Source organism: Mustelus asterias, chromosome 1 (genome assembly GCF_964213995.1).
Source record: "Mustelus asterias chromosome 1, sMusAst1.hap1.1, whole genome shotgun sequence".
NCBI lineage: Eukaryota > Metazoa > Chordata > Chondrichthyes > Carcharhiniformes > Triakidae > Mustelus > Mustelus asterias.
This window is the reverse complement of record NC_135801.1, coordinates 37375779-37398625: the sequence shown is the minus strand read 5'-3', so window position 1 is coordinate 37398625 and position 22847 is coordinate 37375779. Positions and strand designations below refer to the sequence as shown.

Here is a 22847-nt window from a genome sequence, read left to right as displayed (position 1 = left end):
TCACATGGGGTTGGGTTAATTTATTAGCTTGGATAGAGGACTGGCTAACCAACAGAAAGCAGAATCGGGATAAATGAATTTTTCTGGTTGGCAAGATGTAGCAAGTGGGGTATCACAGGGTTTGGTCCTCAAACAATCTATATTAATAGCTTGGATGCAGGGATAGAAGGCATTATAGCCAAATTTGCAGATGACATTAAAATAGGTGGGATAATAAGTTGCAATAAAGAAATAAGCAATTTATAAATGATATGGATAGGTTGGGTGAGTGGGCCAAATTTTGGCAGATGGAGTTTAACATGGATAAATGTGAGGTTATCCATTTTAGTCAGAAAAATTGAAAGACAACTAATTATCCAAATGGTGAGAAATTTCAGTGTATTTTGGTGCAGAGGGATCTGGATACCCTTGAGCATGAATCACAGAAAACTACAGCAGGTAATAAGGAAGGCAAATGGAATTTTGGCTTTTATTGTTGAAGGAATAGAGTATAAAAGTGGTGTTGCTGCAACTGTACAAGGCATTCATGAGACCCCACCAGATGTATTGTGCACAGTTTTGGTCCTCTTGAGGAGGGTGTAATTGCATTGGAGGCAGTTCAGAGGAGGTTCACTAAATTGATTCCGGAGATGAGGGCTTTGTCTTATGAAGAGAGATTGAACAGTTTCGGCCTATACCCTCTATAGTTTAGAATAGTGGTTACCAAACTTTTTTCACTGGGCCGCACTTTTGGAATAAAAATTTGCTCGCGCCACACCAAATTTTTTATTGATAAGAAATGCATTCAAAAACAAAAAAAAACAACTAGCAGTGCTTGATTCATAATATAGAACACAACTACTTTATAATATGATCATGGGACATCCAGAAAGTATAAAACAATGCTTGTTTAAACCATGTTTAAATGTTTCTTTGATTGTCCTTGAATCTTCCCGCCACACTTGCCATCCTCTCTCGCCGCACCAGTGTGGCGCGCCGCACCCTTTGGGAACCACTGGTTTAGAAGAACGAGGGGAGATATAATTGAGGTGTATAAGTTGCTAAAGGAGATTGACAGGGTAGATGTAGAGAGGATGTTTCCTTTTGTGGAGCAATCTAGAATGAAAGGTCATAGTTTTAGGATAAGGGGTAGCAGATTTAATGCAGCGATGAAGAAATATTACTTCTCTAAGGGTCGTGAGTCTGTGGAATTCACTACCTCAGTGCTGTGAAGGCCGAACATTGAGTAAATTTGAGGAGATGGACAGATTTTTAACTCCTAATAGGTGAAAGTGTTATGGAGAATGGACAGGAAGGTGGAGTTGAGGCTGAGACGGGGACAATGCCACAACTGTGGAGAAAATAGGCCACTTCAAAACAGTTTGCATTAAACCACTGACAACCTATAAAAAAGCAAAAATCTTAAAGCAGAGCCGCGTACATAAATGAAAGAACCACAAGAATAGGAATTAATCTTCTCCAGAGATATAAATGACACTGATAACAAGTCTTACAGTTAAACTCACAAGTGGATGGCCATCCACTGAGTTTAAATTAGATACAAGAGCAGGGGTCCCTATTTGATTAGATGAAGTTAATTTCTCAAATAACTTTGCAATCCTTGTCGATTAAAGCCAACTCTAAGCAAAGCTGAAAATAAGATTGAGCAATCCTTAAACCTCTTATTTAAAATCTGTACTGTCCTCTACGAAACAGAAAGGCTTATCTAAAATTGAAATTAATTTGTATGGTGGAAGAAGTTGCGAATGAGAATTACATCACATGATTCCAAAATGAATTCCAAAAATTATTTAAAAGGCTAGGGAAAACACATCACCCTATGAGCTGATGCTAAACCATTTTGTCTCTTTACACCAAGGAAAGTCCCTCACCCATGTTTAGACAAAATCAAGGTTGAAATAGAAACAGTGCAGTGACCAGATGTTATCTAACCAGTCAACATGTCAACACAATGATGTTCAGGCATGGTTACAGTTCCAAAACCAAGCAGCTCTAATATTGTTGTATTGTCATTGGACTATTAATCCAGAGACCCAGGGGAATGTTCTGGGGATCTAGGTCTGAATTTTACCGTGGTAGATGGTTTGAATTTAATAAAAATCTGGAAGGAAAATTCTAATGATGACCATGAAACCATTGTCGATTGTTGTTAAATCCCATCTGGGATCCTTTAGGGTAAGAAATCTGTCATTCACGGCAGGGCAAGGTTTACAATTGGGGGAGAGGTAATTATGATGCGATTAGGCAAGAATTAGGGGGCATAAGTTGGGAACAGAAACTGTCAGAGAAAGGAACTAATGAAAAGTGGAACTTTTTCAAGGAACAAATACTGGATGTCCTTGATAGGTATGTCCCTGTCAGGCAGGGAGGAAATGGCCGAGTGAGGGAACCATGGTTCACGAAAGAGGTGGAATGTCTTGTGAAAAGGAAGAGGGAAGCTTATGTAGGGATGAGGAAACAAGGTTCAGATGGCTCAATTGAGGGTTACAAGTTAGCAAGGAATGAGCTGAAAAAGGGGCTTAGGAGAGCTAGGAGGGGACACGAGAAGTCCTTGGCGGGTTGGATCAAGGAAAGCCCCAAGGCTTTTTACTCTTATGTGAGGAATAAAAGAATGACCGGGGTGAGGTTAGAGCCGGTCAAGGACAGTAGTGGGAACTTGTGTATGGAGTCAGGAGAGATAGGCGAGGTGATGAATGAATACTTTTCTTCAGTGTTCACCAAGGAGAGGGGCCATGTTTTTGAGGAAGAGAAGGTGTTACAGGCTAATAGGCTGGAGGAAATAGATGTTCGGAGGGAGGATGTCCTGGCAGTTTTGAATAAACTGAAGGTCGATAAGTCCCCTGGGCCTGATGAAATGTATCCTAGGATTCTTTGGGAGGCAAGGGATGAGATTGCAGAGCCTTTGGCTTTGATCTTTGGGTCCTCGCTGTCCACGGCGATGGTGCAGAGGACTGGAGAATGGCGAATGTTGTTCCTCTGTTTAAGAAAGGGAATAGAAATGACCCTGGTAATTATAGACCGGTTAGTCTTACTTCGGTGGTTGGTAAATTGATGGAAAAGGTCCTTAGAGATGGGATTTACAACCATTTAGAAAGATGTGGATTAATCCGGGATAGTCAGCACGGATTCGTGAAGGGCAAGTCGTGCCTCAAAATTTGATAGAATCTTTTGAGGAGGTAACTCAGTGTGTTGATGAAGGTAGGGCAGTTGATGTCATATACATGGATTTTAGTAAGGCGTTTGATAAGGTCCCCCATGGTCGGCTTATGATGAAAGTGAGGAGGTGTGGGATAGAGGGAAAGTTGGCCGATTGGATAGGTAACTGGCTGTCTGATCGAAGACAGAGGGTGGTGGTCGATGGAAAATTTTCGGATTGGAGGCAGGTTGCTAGCGGAGTGCCGCAGGGATCAGTGCTTGGTCCTCTGCTCTTTGTGATTTTTATTAATAACTTAGAGGAGGGGGCTGAAGGGTGGATCAGTAAATTTGCTGATGACACCAAGATTGGTGGAGTAGTGGATGAGGTGGAGGGCTGTTGTAGGCTGCAAAGAGACATAGATAGGATGCAAAGCTGGGCTGAAAAATGGCAAATGGAGTTTAACCCTGATAAATGTGAGGTGATTCATTTTGGTAGGACTAATTTAAATGTGGATTACAGGGTCAGAGGTAGAGTTCTGAAGACTGGAGGAACAGAGAGATCTTGGCGTTCATATCCACAGATCTCTAAAGGTTGCCACTCAAGTGGATAGAGCTGTGAAGAAGGTCTATAGTGTGTTAGCTTTTATTAACAGGGGGTTAGAGTTTAAGAGCCGTGGGGTTATGCTGCAACTGTACAGGACCTTGGTGAGACCACATTTGGAATATTGTGTGCAGTTCTGGTCACCTCACTATAAGAAAGATGTGGAAGCGCTGGAAAAAGTGCAGATGAGATTTACCAGGATGCTGCCTGGTTTGGAGGGTAGGTCTTATGAGGAAAGGTTGAGGGAGCTAGGGCTGTTCTCTCTGGAGCGGAGGAGGCTGAGGGGAGACTTAATAGAGGTTTATAAAATGATGAAGGGGATAGATAGAGTGAACGTTCAAAGACTATTTCCTCGGGTGGATGGAGCTATTACAAGGGGGCATAACTATAGGGTTTGTGGTGGGAGATACAGGAAGGATATCAGAGGTAGGTTCTTTACGCAGAGAGTGGTTGGGGTGTGGAATGGACTGCCTGCAGTGATAGTGGAGTCAGACACTTTAGGAACATTTAAGCGGTTATTGGATAGGCACATGGAGCACACCAGGATGATAGGGAGTGGGATAGCTTGATCTTGGTTTCAGATAAAGCTCGGCACAACATCGTGGGCCGAAGGGCCTGTTCTGTGCTGTACTGTTCTATGTTCTATTCTAACCTGGTTCAGTCTATGCATGACTCGAGATTCACAGCAATGTGGTTGACTCTTACATGCGATCTGAATAGCTGATGGAAGCCCCAGTTCAAGGGCAATTAGGGATAAATGCTGGCCCAGCTAAAGATGCCCACATCCATGAATGAATAAAAGAAAAATTGGAAGGCATAGAAAGAATAATATGCCATATGGACAGCATCAACCTATGAGAGACCCACATGTTTGCAGTTTCAGAGCATTCCTAAGTCCCTTAGAATATGTAGGCCTGAATAAAAAATGTGAGTTCACCAAACCAATGATCAAGTTTCTAGATCACAGTTTGACTTGATTTATTATTGTCACATGTATTAACATACAGTGAAAAGTATTGTTTCTTGTGCACTATACAGACAAAACATACCGTTCATAGAGAAGGAAACGAGAGAGTGCAGAATGTAGTGTTACAGTCGTAGCTCGAGTGTAGAGAAAGATCAACTTAATGCAAGGTCAGTCGATTCAAAAGTCTGACAGCAGCAGGGAAGAAGCTGTTCTTGAGTCGGTTGGTACGTGATCTCAAACTCTTGTATTTTTTTCGTGAAGGAAGAAGGTGGAAGAGAGAATATCCGGGGTGTGTGGGTTCCTTAATTATGCTGGCTGCTTTGCCGAGGCAACCGGAAGTGTAGACAGAATCAATTGATGGGAGGCTGGTTTGCATGATGGATTGGGCTACATTCACGACCTTTTGTAGTTCCTTGTGGTCTTGGGCAGAGCAGGAGCCATGCCAAGCTGTGATACAACCAGAAAGAATGCTTTCTATGGTGCATCCGTAGTGTCGGCATGGGGGGACCAGGGCAGGTTGTTGGTTATTTGGAACTGTAACCATGCCTGAACACCATTGTGTTGACATGTTGACTAGTTAGATAACATCTGGTCACTGCACTGTTTCTATTTCAACCTTGATTTGGTCTAAACATGGGTGAGGGACTTGGTGTAAAGAGGCAAAATGGTTTAGCATCAGCTCATAGGGTGATGTGTTTTCCCTAGCCTTTTAAAAAGTTGAAGCGCTCGACCCATTCTATTTCGTCCCCATTGATGTAGACGGGCATGTTCTCCTTTAAGCTTCCTGAAGTCGATGACAATCTCCTTCGTTTTGTTGACATTGAGAGAGAGATTATTGTTGCCGCACCAGTTCACCAGATTCTCTATCTCATTCCTGTACTCTGTCTCGTCATTGTTTGAGATCCGACCCACTACGGTGGTGTCGTCAGCAAACCTGAAAATCAAATTGAGGGGAATTTGGCCACACAGTCATAACTATATAAGGAGTATAGTAGGGGGCTGAGAACACAGCCTTGCGGGGCACCGATGTTGAGGATGATCGTTTAGGAGGTGTTGTTGCCTATCCTTACTGATTGTGGTCTGAGAGTTAGGAAGTTCAGAATCCAGGCGCAGAGGGAAGTGCCGAGGCCCAGGCCACGGAGTTTGGAGATGCGTTTCCTGGAAATAATAGTGTTGAAGGCTGAGCTGTAGTCAATAAATAGGAGTCTGACATCAGTGAGCTTGTTATCTAGGTGTTCCAGGATTGAGTGCAGGACCAGGGAAATGGCGTCTGCTGTGGACCTATTGCGGCGGTAGGCAAACTGTAGTGGATCCAGGTAGTCCGGGAGGCTGGAATTGATGCGTGCCATGACTAATCTTTCGAAGCACTTCATGATGATGCTGGATGTCAGAGCCACCAGCCAATAGTCATTAAGGCAGGCTGCTTGGTTTTTCTTAGGTACCGGGATGATGGTCATCTTCTTGAAGCAGATAGAAACCTCAGATTGTTGTGAAGAGAGGTTGAAGATGTCTCTGAATACCCCCGCCAGCTGATCCGCGCAGGATCTGAGTGCATGTCCGGGTACCCCATCTGGGCCAGTCGCTTTCCATGGGTTGACCTTCAAGAAAGCTGCTCTGACATTTGCAATGGTGACCCCCAGATACAGGTTCTTCCAGGGTGGAGGGCATGCTCTCGCTGACCTCTTGCTCAAAACAGGCATAGAATACATTGAGCTCATCAGGGAGGGATGCGTTGGAGCCGGCGATTTTACATGCCTTCATCTTGTAGCCTGTTATGTCTTGCAGACCTTGCCATTGCCGGCGGGGGCTAGTGTAGCTAGCCTGGGACTCTAGGTTGGTCCGGTACTGTCTTTTGGCATCTTTGATAGATCGCCTTAGATCATATCTGACTTTCTTGTATAGGTCAGTGTCACTTGACTTGAACGCCTCAGACCTGGACTTCAGCAAGCAGTGGATATCCCACTGCTTGCTGAAGTTCTAGGTGACTGGAATCACAGTGATCCACATAGAAAACGAATGTTATTAGAGAATTTCTGCACCTATACTTCGAAGATTCCTTGGGACGGTGAACCAAGTTGGCAAATTTCGTCCGAATATAGCAGAGGTCAATGGGTAGGTCAAGGTAAAACTTTTGAGATGGGGTCAACGGTAGTACTGGAATTTGCCAACAAAAATGGGCGGCATGGTAGCACAGTGGTCAGCATTGCTGCATCACAGCGTCAAGGACCTGGATTCAATTCCAGTCTTGGGTGGGGTTTGCACATTTTCCAGTGTCTGGAGTGTGGGACGAAACCAAAGCACTAGGAGGAAACCCATGCAAAGGTATACAGGTTAGATTGATTGGCCATGCTAAATTGCCCCTTAGTGTCAGGGGGATTAGTAGGTTACGGGGAGAGGGACTGGGTGGGATTGATGCCAGTGCAGGCTCGATGGGCCAAATGGCACTAGGGATTCTATGAAATAATTAAACAATTTTTCATCTCTTCTGAAATCTTGGCACATTTTTATGATAAAATTAAAGACTATAGTGTTGTCCACTGTTCTGGGGGCAGTAAATTCTTTCATGGGACATGGGCATCACTGGCTAGACCAACATTTTTATTGTCCACACCTATTTGCCCTTGAATTGGTGCCTTGCTCAGCTGAGCCACCAGCCCAAGTGATGTAGGTACACCTGCAGTGCTGTTTGGGAAGGAGTTCCAGGATTTTGACCCAACGACAGTGAATGAACAATAATTTATTTCCAAGTCAGGATGGTGAGTGCCTTAGAGGGGAACCTCAGGTGGTGGTGTTCCCATGCATCTGCTACCCTGCCCTTCTGGTTGGTAGGCGTCATGGGTTTAGAAGGTGCTCTGTAAGGACCCTTGATGAGTTACTGCAGTGCATCTTGTAGATGAGGCATAGTGCTGCCAATGTGCATTGGTGATGAACAGAATGGATGGAATGCCAGTCAAGCAGGTTGCTTTGCTCTGGATGATGTTGAATTTTTTGAGTGTTGTTGGAGTTGCACTCATCTAGACAACTCTACTTGAAGCTTACAACAAAGAATTGGGAGACTGCATTACACAACACCTCCATTCAATCTGCAGGCACGATCTTGAGCTTCCATTGACCTGACATTTTGATTCTCCACCTAGCTTTCCAAGCTGGAGTCTCATTACCTTGGCCTCTGTGCTGTCCCAGGGAAGCTCAACATAAGCATAAGGAATTGCACATCTTTTTGCAGTTAGGCACTTCCCCAACCTTCTGAACTTGATATTGAATTCAACAAATTCAGACTGTAAACTCTATGTCTCTTTCATTCCCACCCTAGCCCCTTAACTTTTTTCCCCCTTTTTTGTGGTTTTATTTTTGCTTATAGAAACACATCTGCTCTGGGCACTTTTTTGCTTCTTTTCCTGCCCACACCATTGCCTTTGGTCTTGTAGGACTAAATTTAATCTCCCCTGTCTTCCACACTGGCATAGACCTTCATTTTGTCCTTCCAGTTGCCCCTTGTAATTTTTCCCAGTTCTGATGAAAGATCATCAACCTGAAGCATTAACTCTGTTCCTCTCTCTACAGTTGCTGCCTGACTTGCTCAGTGTATCAGTATTTCTGTTCCTAGTTCAGATTTCCAACATCTGCAGTATTCTGCTTTACCATCCCAAAGTAAGCTTCTTCCTTCTGCACTGTGTAGGAATATGGTTGGTCACATGGGGAAATACCTGTGTTAGATACAAACTTCCTTTATGTTGCTTCCTCCGTACACCGATGGCCCAGTATTGGTACATTCCAGACGTGTAAAATATGCTTCTCGGAAGAGAATCTGGAAGGTAAATCATATTCCTATTCACATGATGTAAATATTAATAAAATCCCTTATTCTGATTTCTCAGCACACTGGGTTTTCTCCTCAATGCTTTATTGTTAAGACAATATCCAATGTGTCTATTGATGATGCATTCATTTTCACGTTTTCTTATTTAGAGCAAAGTACAGAAAAAATTTATTATATTGAAGGTTATGTTACATCAGTGAAAAATGATGTAAATTACAAAACAAGTATTTCATGTGCACCCCTGTACATTCCAGGTATCTTTACAGACATCTTCTTATGTTCTACAACAAAAATTCTGATGTGGTGAGCCAGTCTATTTTTTGCATTGAATCTGGAAGAAAAGTTCTTACTGTAAAGGATCGTACTAACTTTCACCTTTATCTGAATCAACTGCCAAAAGGAGCTGCACAGATTAAACAATTGTAAGTCAGCAAGTAGAACAATGTTTTGAAATAGTCTATTCCTGAAATGGTGTAGATTTGTATCTGTAAGATATTTCTTATTTTATAGGAATGGTACTCATATATTTTGTTGAAGATTACATTCCCAAATGGTGACTTGTTTGAGGGCCATTTTCATAAAATACCGGAAGGCGATTATGTTTGCTTGTTTTTAACTATAGCATGTCCAATGAACATAGGTTTCGAAAGAAAGTTTTTATATATATATGTGTGTGTGTGTGCTGAATATTTTACATTCTCTGTACTTAATCAGCAACGTCAACATTAGAAAATTATTTCATAATATAACGTTTGCAAACCTGATTAGCAAATTACAAACCCCATTCAGTACACAAATCATCTATATACAAGTTAAACTTGCTGTTTATACTTGGTATGTTCCTGATCACTAATCTGTCATTTATTTGGGCCGCAACACAAAAGGATTTCCATTATTAAATGAGCAGTTATTGGTGTCGCTAGTATTAGCTCTATGCTTCCTACTCCTAGATTGAGCTACATAAACTTAAATGTTCGCCACTTTGTTTTCCGTTGACTGAAGTTTGCATTGATCAGTTGATTATGGGTAGTTTACTGATGATCAACTTTCCTTCATTGTGCACAATTCCTGCTGCTAATGAATAACACTAAAAATAACTTAAAATTACATATTTAATCCTTTCAACACTAAGGGCCTTCTACCTTGCATCATTGAGCTCAGCTAGCTGTTTTGTTTTAACTTTATATTACAGCTGTGTCCACCATTATCAGTAAGATGGTAAGAAAGAGGCTTGTTGAAAATTGGGTTCTTCTGGCTGCCAGTGGTGGAGGAGTCAGGAAGTCTCAATTCCAAAGTTTCTAGGGAGGTGATGCAGGTGCCAAACATTTTTTAATGATCTTGGCTTTATTATTAAGCTTGCTTCTTGAACCCCACCCCATAGTTCTTTGACAGATGATTACTCTTGGACATTGGAGTTCAACGTAATTTTTCAGGAGTGGCCAGTGATCCTATACCCAAGTAAAATATATAACACAAGCATCTCTAGAAGTAAATCTCACCGAGCCTTGGATGTATGCATCATGTGAACTCTTATTACAAAATATTTCAGCAAATCTTTCTAAAAGTAAAACTTTCTAGCTTTATGTTTACACCCAAAACAAATTATTTCAAGTGAAATCTAACAGATTTCTGCAAATGCATAGCAAAACTGTCAGCATGCACATGCAGAAAATAGATTAATATTTTAGGGCTGGTTTCTGACTTCTAATGGCTGATTGGGACTCACCCACTAATGTACTTTGAAGAATCAAACGTTAAATTACAATGTAAATTAAGGCAAGCTTATATTATCTAATGGTTTCCTGCTTTTCCATGTAGCCAATTGCAGGTATTCAAATCCTCAAGTTCCTTCCTGTGTTTTGAGTATTTGTTGTTTGTTCTGCTCTCAATCCCACGAAGGGATCAGCTTATTTTTTAGTTATGACAAAAGCTTAAGCTCAAAAAGTTAACTTTTCTATTTGTTTTATAGTTGCTAAGTGACCTGCTGTAATTTCCACTATTTGCACTTTAATTGTAAAGGAAATGTGTAACTTTCCTTACATAGGCATTTGGCTCCTCACTCAATATCTACCTTTCACACTAACAAAGAAATGGAACTTCATGTTATTTTGGATGGAAAAGTGTACGCAATTAGTCATTGCAGTCCTGAAGTAACCAGTAGTAAAGTGTGCAGTATGTCCGCCAGTGATAAGCTTACTCGTTGGGAAGTGCTTGGAGTTCAGGGAGCTCTACTGAGTCACTTCATTGAACCCATCTACATCAACAGCATTCTTATCGGTGAGTGTGATATTTCAACACTTGGTATTCTGCTAAAATGTACTGCATTTAGCTTTCATTATTAAAGAACTTGATACATTTTGAAAATTTTTGCACTTATTAAAAATTTTGCAGCTTGTCAAAAGATGGTATTTTGTGATCCTTTTATAAACTTCACTCACATTGGTCACTGAAGGTGACTCCTGTCAAGCTTGTTCTACTCGAGCTTCTGTTATTTCCAATTCCTGATGAAATCGGGTAGAAGTTGCTTCAGGTATAACTTGCAATAGCACCTGAAACAACTTTGCTTGCTGAACTCTTAATGCATTACTTTGCCATGATATGTATTTTATGAGGACAAATCTTAAGGGCTTTTATTTGCATCAAAGAGAGGACAACCTTCTAACCTAGAAATCATTTTGGGGTTTTGTAAAGGTTAGATGAAATAGATGACAAGGTGCCTAAAATTGAAAATCTAAGGCCAAATAAATAAACCGTGAGACATCCAATCTTCTTCGTTCCCGCACCGCTCCATTCACTGCAGTGGCACTGGAGAATCCCAGCCCAGGATGAGTTTGGATGTTTCCGGTGTACAGCACCAAGAGTTTGCTGAAGAAAAGTGACAAGAATTTTGAATGGTCAGGACAGTTTGTACTGCATTAGTATCTTGTCATGTTGTTTTACTTCACATGCATTTAAGTGCAAATAAATCTAAACAAGCTGTTTACCTTGTACTTATCAATCTGGTAGGATACTATATTCTGTCTTCTGAAACAAAGGAAGATTATAGTGGGGCATCCTACTTATTTTTCAGAAAGTAGTTTACAATGAGTCACTGTTATACACTAATTCATGTAAGCACAGAATAAATTCATTGAGTTCAGTTTGAAAGTGAGAAAGTTCAAATTGAAGCCAAGGTGTTAAAGTTGAATAAATAAAACCATGAAGACATGAGGGACAAATCGGCTGAGATGGATTGGGAAAAATACATTAGAGGATGAGTGTGCATAGGTCACAGATAGTCTTCAAAGAATTATTACATAGCTTACAGCACCTATACATTTCTTCAAAGTGCAAAAACCCAAAATGCCAGTTAACCATGGCTGACCAAAGGAAGTTCAGGATGTATAGGATTAAAAGAAAAGACTTATTAAGTCGATAGAAATAGTAGTAAACCTGAAGATTGGAAGGTTTTTAGAATACACCAAAGGAAGGCCAACAAACTGATAAAGAAAGGGAGAACAGAATATGAACGCAGTCTAGCAAAAAACATAAAAGCTGAGTGTAAAAGCTTCTATAGGTATGTAAGAAGGAAGTGTTTGGCTAAGATGCATATGGGTCCATTCCAGGCAGAGTCAGAAGAATTCATAATAGGGAATAGAGAAATGGCAGAGAAACTAAGTGATTTCTTTGAGTCTGTTTTCACTAAGGAAGATGCAGTAAATCTCCAAGATGTAAAAATTCAAGGGATTAGGGAGAATGCAGAGTTGAAGGAAATTAATATAAGTAAGAAAGTTATATTGGAGAAATTAATCTGACTGAAAGCTCATAAGTCCCTGGGACCTGATATCATGCATCCCAGAGGTTTGAAAGAGGTTGCTGTAGAGATGGTAGATGTGTTGGTGATCATCTTCCAAAATTTTTTAGATTGAAAGGTGGCAAATATCATGGCACTATTTAAAAAGGAAGGGAGAGAGAAAACCTGTTAGCCTTCCATCGGTAGTAGGAAAAATGCTGGAATCTATTATAAAGGATGTGATAAATAGACATTTGGACAATTGGCATAGTCAGCGTGGATTTACAAATGGGAAATCGTGTTGACTAACATAGAGTCATAGAGGTTTACAGCATGGAAACAGTCCCTTCGGCCCAAATTGTCCATGCCGCCCTTTTTTTTTAAACCACTAAGCTAGTCCCAATTGCCCACGCTTGGCCCATATCCCTCGATAGCCATCTTACCCATGTAACTGTCTAAACGCTTTTTAAACAACAAAATTGTACCCGTCTTTACTACTACCTCTGGCAGCTTGTTCCAGACACTCGCCACCCTCTGTGTGAAAAAATTGCCCCTCTGGATCCTTTTGTATCTCTCCCCTCTCACCGTAAACCTATGTCCTCTAGTTTTAGACTCCCCTACATTTGGGAAAAGATATTGACTATCTAGCTGATCTATGCCCCTCATTATTTTATAGACCTCTATAAGATCACCCCTCAGCCTTCTACGCTCCAGAGAAAAAAGTCCCAGTCTATCCAGCCTCTCCTTATAACTCCTTATAACTCAAACCATCAAGTCCTGGTAGCTTTTCTGCACTCCTTCTAGTTTAATAATATCCTTTCTATAATAGTGTAACCAGAACTGTACACACTATTCCAAGTGTTGGCTTACCAATGTTGGTGTTTTCTTTGAAGATGTTGCTAACAAAATTGATAAAGGAGAGCCAATGGATATAACATATTCGGACTTTCGGAAGGCTTTTGATAAAGTCCCCCACAGGAAGTTAATTGGCAAAATATAAGCACATGGGATAGGAGGCAACATACTGTCATCAATTGAGGATTAGCTAAGAGGCAGAAAACAGTAGTAATTCGGGTCATTCTTACATTGGCAGGCTGTGGCTAGTAGGGTACCACAAGGTTCTGTATTTGGGCTCTAGCTATATCAATTATTTGGATGTGGGGACCAAATTTAATATTTCCAAGTTTGCAGATGATAAAAGCTAGGTGTGAATTTGTGAGGAAGATGTGAAGTGGCTACAAGAGGATTTGGACAAACTTGAGTGGGCAAGAACATGACAGATGGAATATTAAGTGGAAAAATGTGGGGTAATCCATTTTGGTAGAAGGAATAATGTATGTGCAGAGCATTTTCTAATGGTAAGAAATTATAAAGTGTAGATGTACAAAGGGTATCTTTGACCATAAGTCACTAAAGGTTAGCATGCAGGTGCAGCAAGTTATTAGGAAGACTAATGGAATGTTAGCCTTTATTGCAAGACGCTTTGAGTAGTGAAATCATGCTTCAGTTGTGTAGAAGCTTTGTTCGACCACACGTGGAGTTGTGTGTGCATTTTTGGTACCCTTACCTCGAAAAGGATATTATTGCCATAGTGAGGGTGTAACGAAGGTTCACCAGACTTGTTTCCGGAATGGCGAGTCTGTCTTAGAATCATAGAATCATACAGCGTAGAAGAGGCTCTTTAGCCCATAGCATGACACGTGAGAAAGTCCTGAACTCCCAGCTAATCCCATCTACCAGCATTTGGCCCATAACCTTGAATGTTTTGACATGGCAAGTGCTTATCCAGGTATTTTTTAAAGCTTGTGAGGCATTCTGTCTGTACCACCCTTCCAGGCAGCGCATTCCAGACTGTCACCAACCTCTCATCCCCTTAAACCTCCTGCCCCTCACATTGAACCTATGTCCCCTTGTGACTGACCCTTCAACTAAGGGGAACAGCTGGTCCTTATACACTCTGTCCATGTCCCTTATAATCTTGTACACCTTGATCAGGTCGCCCCTTTTAGTCTTCTCTGCTCCAACGAAAACAACCCAATGTCTCTTCATAACTTGAATGTTCCATCCCAAGCAGCATCCAGGTGAATCTCCACTGCACCCCCTCTAGTGCAATCGCATCCTTCCTATAATGTGGTGACAAGAACTGCGCACAGTACTATACAACTCCAACATGACTTCCCTGCATTTGTAATCTATACCTTGATTGATAAAGGCAAGTATCCTATATGCCTTTTTCACCACCCAATTAACATGCCCTTCAGCCTTCAGAGACCTATGGACAAACACGTCAAGGTCCCTTTGTTCCACAGAACTTCCTAGTGTCATGTTATTCATTGAATACTTCGTTGTCACATTGCTCCTTCCAAAGTGTATCACCTCTCACTTTTCAGGGTTAAATTCCATCTGCTACTTATCTGCCCATTTGACCATTCCGTCTATATCTTATGAAGAGAGATCGGGCAAACTGGGGTCTGAGTTTCGAAAAATGAGAGGTGATGTCATTGAAACCTACAAAGGACTTGAAGGAATCGACAGGGTAGATGCAGGTCAAATCCCCCTCCAATTCACTTTTCAAGTTTGCTGACGACACCACCATAGTGTGCCAGATCTCAAACAATGATGAGACAGAGTACAGGAATGAGATAGAGAAACTGGTGTGGCAACAATAATCTCTCCCTCAATGTCAACAAAGCGAAGGAGATTGTCATCGACTTCAGGAAATGTAAAGGAGAACATGCCCCTGTCTACATCAATGGGGATGAAGTAGAAAGGGTCAAGAGCTTCAAGTTTTTAGGTGTCCAGATCACCAACAACCTGTCCTCGTCCTCCCATGATGACACTATAGTTAAGGAAGCCCACCAATGCCTTTACTTTCTCAGAAGACTAAGGAAATTTGGTATGTCAGCTACGACTCTCACCAACTTTTATAGATGCACCATAGAAAGCACTCTTTCGGGTTGTATCACAGCTTGGTATGGCTCCTGCTCTGCCCAAGACCGCAAGGAACTACAAAAGGCTGTGAATGTAGCCCAATCCATCACGCAAACCAGCCTTCCATCATTGACTCTGTCTACACTTCCCGCTGCCTCGACAAAGCAGCCAGCATAATTAAGGACCCCACGCACCCCGGACATTCTCTCTTCTACCTTCTACCATTGGGAAAAAGATACAAAAGTCTGAGGTCACGTACCAACCGACTCGAGAACAGCTTCTTCCCTGTGCTGCCAGACTTTTGAATGGATTTACCTTGCATTAAGTTGATCTTTCTCTACACCCTAGCTATGACTGTAACGCTACATTCTGCACTCTCTCGTTTCCTTCTCTATGAACGGTATGTTTTGTCTGTATAGCGCGCAAGAGACAATACTTTTCACTATGTTAATACATGTGACAATAATAAATCAAATCAAAGGTAAGATGTTTCCATTGGTTGGAGGCCTAGAACCAGGAGGCACAATTTCAAAAAAAGGGGGTGCCACTCAGGACTGGGACGAGCAATTTATTTATGTAGAGGCTGATGAATCTTTGGAGTTCTCTACGCTAGAGGTCTGCGGAAGCTCAGTGATCGTCTATGATTAAAGCAGAAATGAATAGATTTCTAATTAACAATAACATAAAAGGTTATGGGGGATAGTGGGTGTAAAAGGCATTGAAGTGTCTGATCAGCCATGATCATATTAAATGGTGGAGCAGGCTTGACAGGCTGAATGGCCTTCACCTGTACTAATTACATCTGCAGGTTCCCCTTTATCTATATTGTTCATTACCATCTCAAAGAATTCTAATAAATTTATCAGGCACGATTTTCCCCTCCGTGAAGCCATGCCGACTCTCGATTTATATTATGTATTTCTAAACGCTATGCTATTACGTCCTTTATAATGAGTCCTAACATCTTCCCCATGACTGATAAGCTAACTGACCTATAGTTACTTGTTTGTGTCTGCCTCCCCTTTTAAATAAGGGTGTTACATCGAAAGTTTTCCAATCCTCAGGGATAGAGAAATGGAGCAACCTGGCTCCAATCCGCACACTTCAAATTTAAGGCTGGTACATTTGGCTGTATGAATGTAACTTGCTGGAGTTGGCACAATCATTAGCACAGGCGGGCCAACATTCACTGTTCCATTTAAACTCACTATCATGTGCAAAAACAAGGCTTTTGAGATGAATTGAACGACCCTTGAGATTCAGTGCCTCCAGCATATGTTTCTCGGGACTTAGAAACTCTAGTGAAAAGGAGGCAAGTTTCAGTTCATGGTGTCTTTAAACTTCAGATCACTCATTCTCAATGATGGCTCTGTTTGTACAGCTGTGTTTTAAAATTCTGTCAACAACCATTTGAAGTTCCCAGTCTCTCCACAGAAAACTCTTTAAGATAATGAACAGCTTTGATGGGTCACCCTGAAGAAAATGAAGTAAACACCAAAACTAGGGGCCATATATATAAGACAATTACTAATTAATCCAAGCTAAATAAACATATGGAGAAAAGAACATCAGGCTAAGTTGATAGAAGGACAGTAGTGTAGAATAAAAATGCTGGTACAGACTAGTTAGGCCGACTGGCCTGTTTCTTTGTTATAGACTCAACATAATATGACTTGTCCCTAATTAAGAGAGACACAAATGTACTAATTACCTCCATGGCACCCTCCTATGGTTCTGAATTGCACTACTTGCGGAAGACCACTTCTAGTCTATTCCTTCTATTCCTTCTATTTCCAGAAGACTGGAGGATAGCAAATGTTGTCCCCTTGTTCAAGAAGGGGAGTAGAGACAAACCTGGTAATTATAGACCAGTGAGTCTTTCTTCTGTTGTGGGCAAAGTTTTGGAAAGGATTATAAGAGATAGGATTTATAATCATCTAGAAAGGAATAATTTGATTAGGGATAGTCAACACGGTTTTGTGAAGGGTAGGTCGTGCCTCTCAAACCTTATTGAGTTCTTTGAGAAGGTGACCAAAGAGGTGGATGAGGGTAAAGCAGTTGATGTGGTGTATATGGATTTCAGTAAAGCGTTTGATAAGGTTCCTCACGGTAAGCTATTGCAGAAGATACGGAGGCATGTGATTGAGGGTGATTTAGTGGTTTGGATCAGAAATTGGTTAGCTATAAGAAGACAGAGGGTGGTGGTTGATGGGAAATGTTCATCCTGGAGTTCAGTTACTAGTGGTGTACTGCAAGGATCTGTTTTGGGGCCACTGCTGTTTGTCATTTTTATTAATGACCTGGATGAGGGCGTAGAAGGGTGGGTTAGTAAATTTGCGGATGACACTAAAGTCGGTGGAGTTGTGGACAGTGCGGAAGGTTGTTGCAGGTTACAGAGGGACATAGATAAGCTGCAGAGCTGGGCTGAGAGGTGGCAAATGGAGTTCAATGTGGAAAAGTGTGAGGTGATTCACTTTGGAAGGAGTAACAGGATTACACAGTACTGGGCTAATGCTTGGTAGTGTGGATGAACAGAGAGATCTCGGTGTGCATGTGCATAGATCCCTGAAAGTTGGCACCCAGGTTGATAGGGTTGTTAAGAAGGTGTACGGAGTGTTAGCTTTCATTGGTAGGGGGATTGAGTTTCGGAGCCAGGATGTCATGTTGCAGCTGTACAAAACTCTGGTGCGGCCACACTTGGAGTATTGCGTACAGTTCTGGTCGCTGCATTATAGGAAGGATGTGGAAGGATTGGAAAGGGTACAGAGGAGATTTACCAGGATGTTGCCTGGTATGGTGGGAAGATCGTATGAGGAAAGGCTGAGGGGCTTGAGGTTGTTTTAGTTAGAGAGAAGAAGGTTAAGAGGTGACTTAATAGAGGCATACAAGATGATCAGAGGATTAGACGGTGGATAGTGAGAGCCTTTTTCCTCAGATGGTGATAGCTAGCACGAGGGGACATAGCTTTAAATTGAGGGGTAATAGATATAGGACAGATGTCAGAGGTAGGTTCTTCACTCAGAGAATAGTAAGGGCGTGGAATGCCCTGCCTGCAGCAGTAGTGGACTCGCCAACATTAAGGGCATTTAAATGGTCATTGGATAAACATATGGATGATATTGGAATAGTGTAGGTTAGATGGGCTTTAGATTGGTTTCACTGGTCGGCGCAACATCGAGGGCCGAAGGGCCTGTACTGCGCTGTTATGTTCTATATTCTCCCATGTGTTTTGCACTCCCTTTTCCTATAAAGGGTGCAAATCAGACTTGCAAGTAAAAGGTAGTCCTCCAGTGATGTGCAGATTAGGTGGATTGTCCATTGCCCCTTAGGGTTCAATGGGATGTTGGTTAGGTGAATTAACCATGGTAAATGCGCACCGTTAGTGATAGGGTAGGAGGGTGGGCTAGGGTAAAATATTCTTTGAGAGTTGATGCAAACTTGATGGGCTGAACGGCCACCTTCTGCACTTTAGGGATTCAATGATGTATGCAGTGCCTTCTGTGAGAGTGACTTGCATGCAAGCATTACATAAGGATTGGGATAAGGGACAAAGGTGAATGAAATACTTGGAGAGGTGAGGAAGCACATAGAAAAGTGAGGATGGTGCTGCAGAAACTCGAGTGAGTGTGAGAAATTGTGTGATTGACAAGATAGTGGTTCTTATTCCCTAAAGAGCCTGTGTTACAAAGACACGTTGGAGGGTTACACTGCACAATGTTGGTGAAACAGCAAATGTACTCCCTTATCCTGACCTGTTTTGGTCATTAAATCATTTCCTGCAGTACCTCCAAGGCACAATATACAAGGCTCAAGGTGCCTGCTGCTTACTTTCTGACTGCATGCAACATTAAATCTGCAGACACTCATTAAACTTTGGCACTGCCCTTGTTTTTTTATTCAATCCTCCTAAACGCCACTTGGCTTCTCTAGCTTGCATCTCTGCATTAGCCCTTTAAATAATTGACTCCTTAAAACATCATGCCCACTGTGCAGCATTGCAGTGCAAAATTCTGGAGCCAAGATTTATTGCCTTTGGTAAGCTAAACCCACAGAATCCAGCCAACTCTATTTACTTCTAGGGTTCAAGTATGCATTCCCCTGCTCAGAATTCATTTTAGCATTAATATTGTGGCCTGTGTATTTGAAACTCTTGGCATTTCTGTTCATTCCTAACCTTTTGGTCAAGTTGATACTTTCATGCTTTGTTTAGTCTTGCAAAATAACGAACTTCACACTTAATAAATTGCACTTGGCACCTAATTGTCTGTTGTGCTAACATATCTGTGTCATCATGAAGGCTTATATGTTCTTTTTTTGTGTCAAATCTCTTCAGTGTTTTCAATAAATGTTGTGATTGTGTTGCCAATACCTATTTCTAGCAAAACATTTATCCTAACTTCCCCACCCATCAACCAATTTATGGCATATAGCCAAATGTTCCTAATAAACCTAATGTGAGAGGTGTTATCCTCTGAAAATTCATATAATGCAACTTCATTCTCTCTATCTATTTAATTGATCCTTCAAAAGAAAACATTTAACTGTTCAAGTATGACTTGCCTTTAACAAATCCATACTTGATAAACTCTTGCTTTTCTAAATTCATGCAAATTTTACCTTGAATAATGATTTCTACAAATTTATATATAATCGATGTTGGATTAATTGGTTTTGCATGATTTGACTTTTTCTCCCTTGATGCAGTGTCTGTTCTCCACTCCAGTAGTATATTTTAAGGAAGATTACAAAATATTACAGTCAGAGCTTTTGTTGTCTCCTCTGATGGCACAGTAGCACAGTGGTTAGCACTGCTGCCTCACAGTGCCAGGGACCCAGGTTCGAATCCCGGCTTGGGTCACGGTCTGTGTGGAGTTTGCATGTTCTCCCCGTGTCTGTGTGGGTTTCCTCCAGGTGCTCCGTTTCTTCCCACATTCTCAAAGACGTGCTGGTTAGGTGCATTGACCCAAACAGGCGCCGGGCTGTGGCGACTGGGGGAATTTCACAGTAACTTCATTGCAGTGTTAATGTCAGCCCTACTTGTGACTAATAAATAAACTTTACTTTTGACTTTCAGAGCCAAGGTTGCATGCTTTCAGGGCCTGGTGATGTATCTTATGTCAGACTCCTATTTATTGACTGCAGCTCAGCCGCCTTCACCATTATCCTAAAACTCATCTCTAAATTTCACGGCCTATGACTCAGCTTCCCCCTTTGCAACTGGATCCTAGACTTCCTAACCATAGACCGCAATCAGTAAGACTAGGCAATGACACCTCCTGCACGGTTATCCTCAACACTGGTGCTCCAGAAGGCTGTGTCCTCAGCCCCTTGTTTTACTCCTTATACACTTATGACTGTGTGGCCAAATTCTGCTCCAATTCCATTTTCAGGTTTGCTGATGACATCACTGTAGTGGATTGGATCTCAAACAATGATGAGACGGAGTACAGGAAAGAGATAGAGAATCTGGTGAAATGGTGCAGCAACAATAATCTCTCCTTCAATGTCAGTAAAATGAAGGAGCTAGTCGTTGACTCCAGGAAGCATAGTGGAGGACATGCCCCTGTCCACATCAATGGTGATGAAGTGGAAATGGTCAAAAGGTTCAAGTTTCCAGGTGTTCAGATCACCACCAACCTGTCCTGGTCCCTCCACGCTAACATAGCTAAGAAAATCTGCCAACGCCTTTGCTTTCTCAGGAGGCTAAGGAAATTCAGCATGTCTGTCACGGCCCTCACCAATTTTTACAGATGAACCGTAAAAAGCATCCTTTCCGGATGCGTCTCAGCTTGGTATGGCTCCTGCTCTGACCAAGACCACAAAGGGTTGTGAATGTAGTCTAGTCCATCACGCAAACCAGCTTCCCATCCATTGACTCCGTCTACACTTCCCACTGCCTTGGCAAAGCAGCCTGCATAATCAAAGAGCCCACACACCCTAGACATGCTCTTTTCATCTTCTGTCGGAAAAAGATACAAAAGTCTGAGTTGAGGAACCACAAAGGCAAAAAAACCATAATGGGAGTTATGTACAGGCCTCCTGACAGTGGTCAGGACCAGGGGCACAAAATGCACCACGAAATAGAAAGGGCATGTCAGAAAGGCAAGGTCACAGTGATCATGGGGGATTTCAATATGCAGGTGGACTGGGTAAATAATGTTGCCAGTGGACCCAAAGAAAGGGAATTCATTGAATGTTTACAGGATGGCTTTTTGGAACAGCTTGTGATGGAGCCCACGAGGGAACAGGCTATTCTGGACTTAGTGTTATGTAATGAGCCAGACGTGATAAAAGATCTTAAAGTAAGGGAACACTTAGGAAGCAGTGATCATAATATGGTAGAATTCAGTCTGCAATTTGAAAGAAGGAAGGCAGAATCAGATGTGAAGGTTCTACAGTTAAATAAAGGTAATTACAGGCGCATGAGGGAGGAACTGACAAAAATCGACTGGAAGCAGAGCCTAATGGGAAAGACAGTAGAACAGCAATGGCAGGAGTTTCTGGGAGTAATTGAGGACACAGTGCAGAGGTTCATCCCAAACAAAAGAAAGGTTATCAGAGGGGGGATTAGGCAGCCATGGCTGACAAAGGAAGTCAGGGAATGCATCAAGGCAAAAGAGAGAGCCTATAATGTGGCAAAGAGTAGTGGGAAGTCAGAAGATTGGGAAGGCTATAAAAACAAACAGAGGATAACAAAGAGAGAAATAAGGAAGGAGAGGATCAAATATGAAGGTAGGCTAGCCAGTAACATTAGGAATGATAGTAAAAGTTTCTTTAAATACATTAAAAACAAACGGGAGGCAAAAGTAGACATTGGGCCGCTCCAAAATGACGCTGGTAATCTAGTGATGGGAGACAAGGAAATAGCTGAGGAACTTAATAAGTACTTTGCGTCAGTCTTCACAGTAGAAGACATGAGTAATATCCCAACAATTCAGGAAAGTCAGGGGGCAGAGTTGAATATGGTTGCCATCACAAAGGAGAAAGTGCTAGAGAAACTAAAAGGTCTGAAAATTGATAAATCTCCGGGCCCAGATGGGCTACATCCTAGAGTTCTAAAGGAGATAGCTGAAGAAATAGTGGAGGCGTTAGTTATGATCTTTCAAAAGTCACTGGAGTCAGGGAAAGTCCCAGAGGATTGGAAAATCGCTGTTGTAACCCCACTGTTCAAGAAGGGAACAAGAAAAAAGATGGAAAATTATAGGCCAATTAGCCTAACCTCAGTTGTTGGCAAAATTCTAGAATCCATCGTTAAGGATGAGATTTCTAAATTCTTGGAAGTGCAGGGTCGGATTAAGACAAGTCAGCATGGATTTAGTAAGGGGAGGTCGTGCCTGACAAACCTGTTAGAGTTCTTTGAAGAGATAACAAATAGGTTAGACCAAGGAGAGCCAATGGATGTTATCTATCTTGACTTCCAAAAGGCCTTTGACAAGGTGCCTCACGGGAGACTGCTGAGTAAAATAAGGGCCCATGGTATTCGAGGCAAGGTACTAACATGGATTGACGATTGGCTGTCAGACAGAAGGCAGAGAGTTGGGATAAAAGGTTCTTTCTCAGAATGGCAACCGGTGACAAGTGGTGTCCCGCAGGGTTCAGTGTTGGGGCCACAGCTGTTCTC

General features: G+C 41.9%; 1 protein-coding gene across 1 annotated transcript in view; it reads left to right on the top strand.

Annotated features, from left to right (window-relative positions):
* Positions 1-22847, top strand: part of adad1 (adenosine deaminase domain containing 1 (testis-specific)) — a 63468-nt gene that overhangs the window by 29162 nt on the left and 11459 nt on the right. The window contains exons 6-7 of the mRNA XM_078231865.1: positions 8778-8945; positions 10568-10800. Of these exons, the coding sequence (XP_078087991.1) occupies positions 8778-8945; positions 10568-10800 (401 nt within the window). The remainder of the gene's footprint in view (positions 1-8777; positions 8946-10567; positions 10801-22847) is intronic.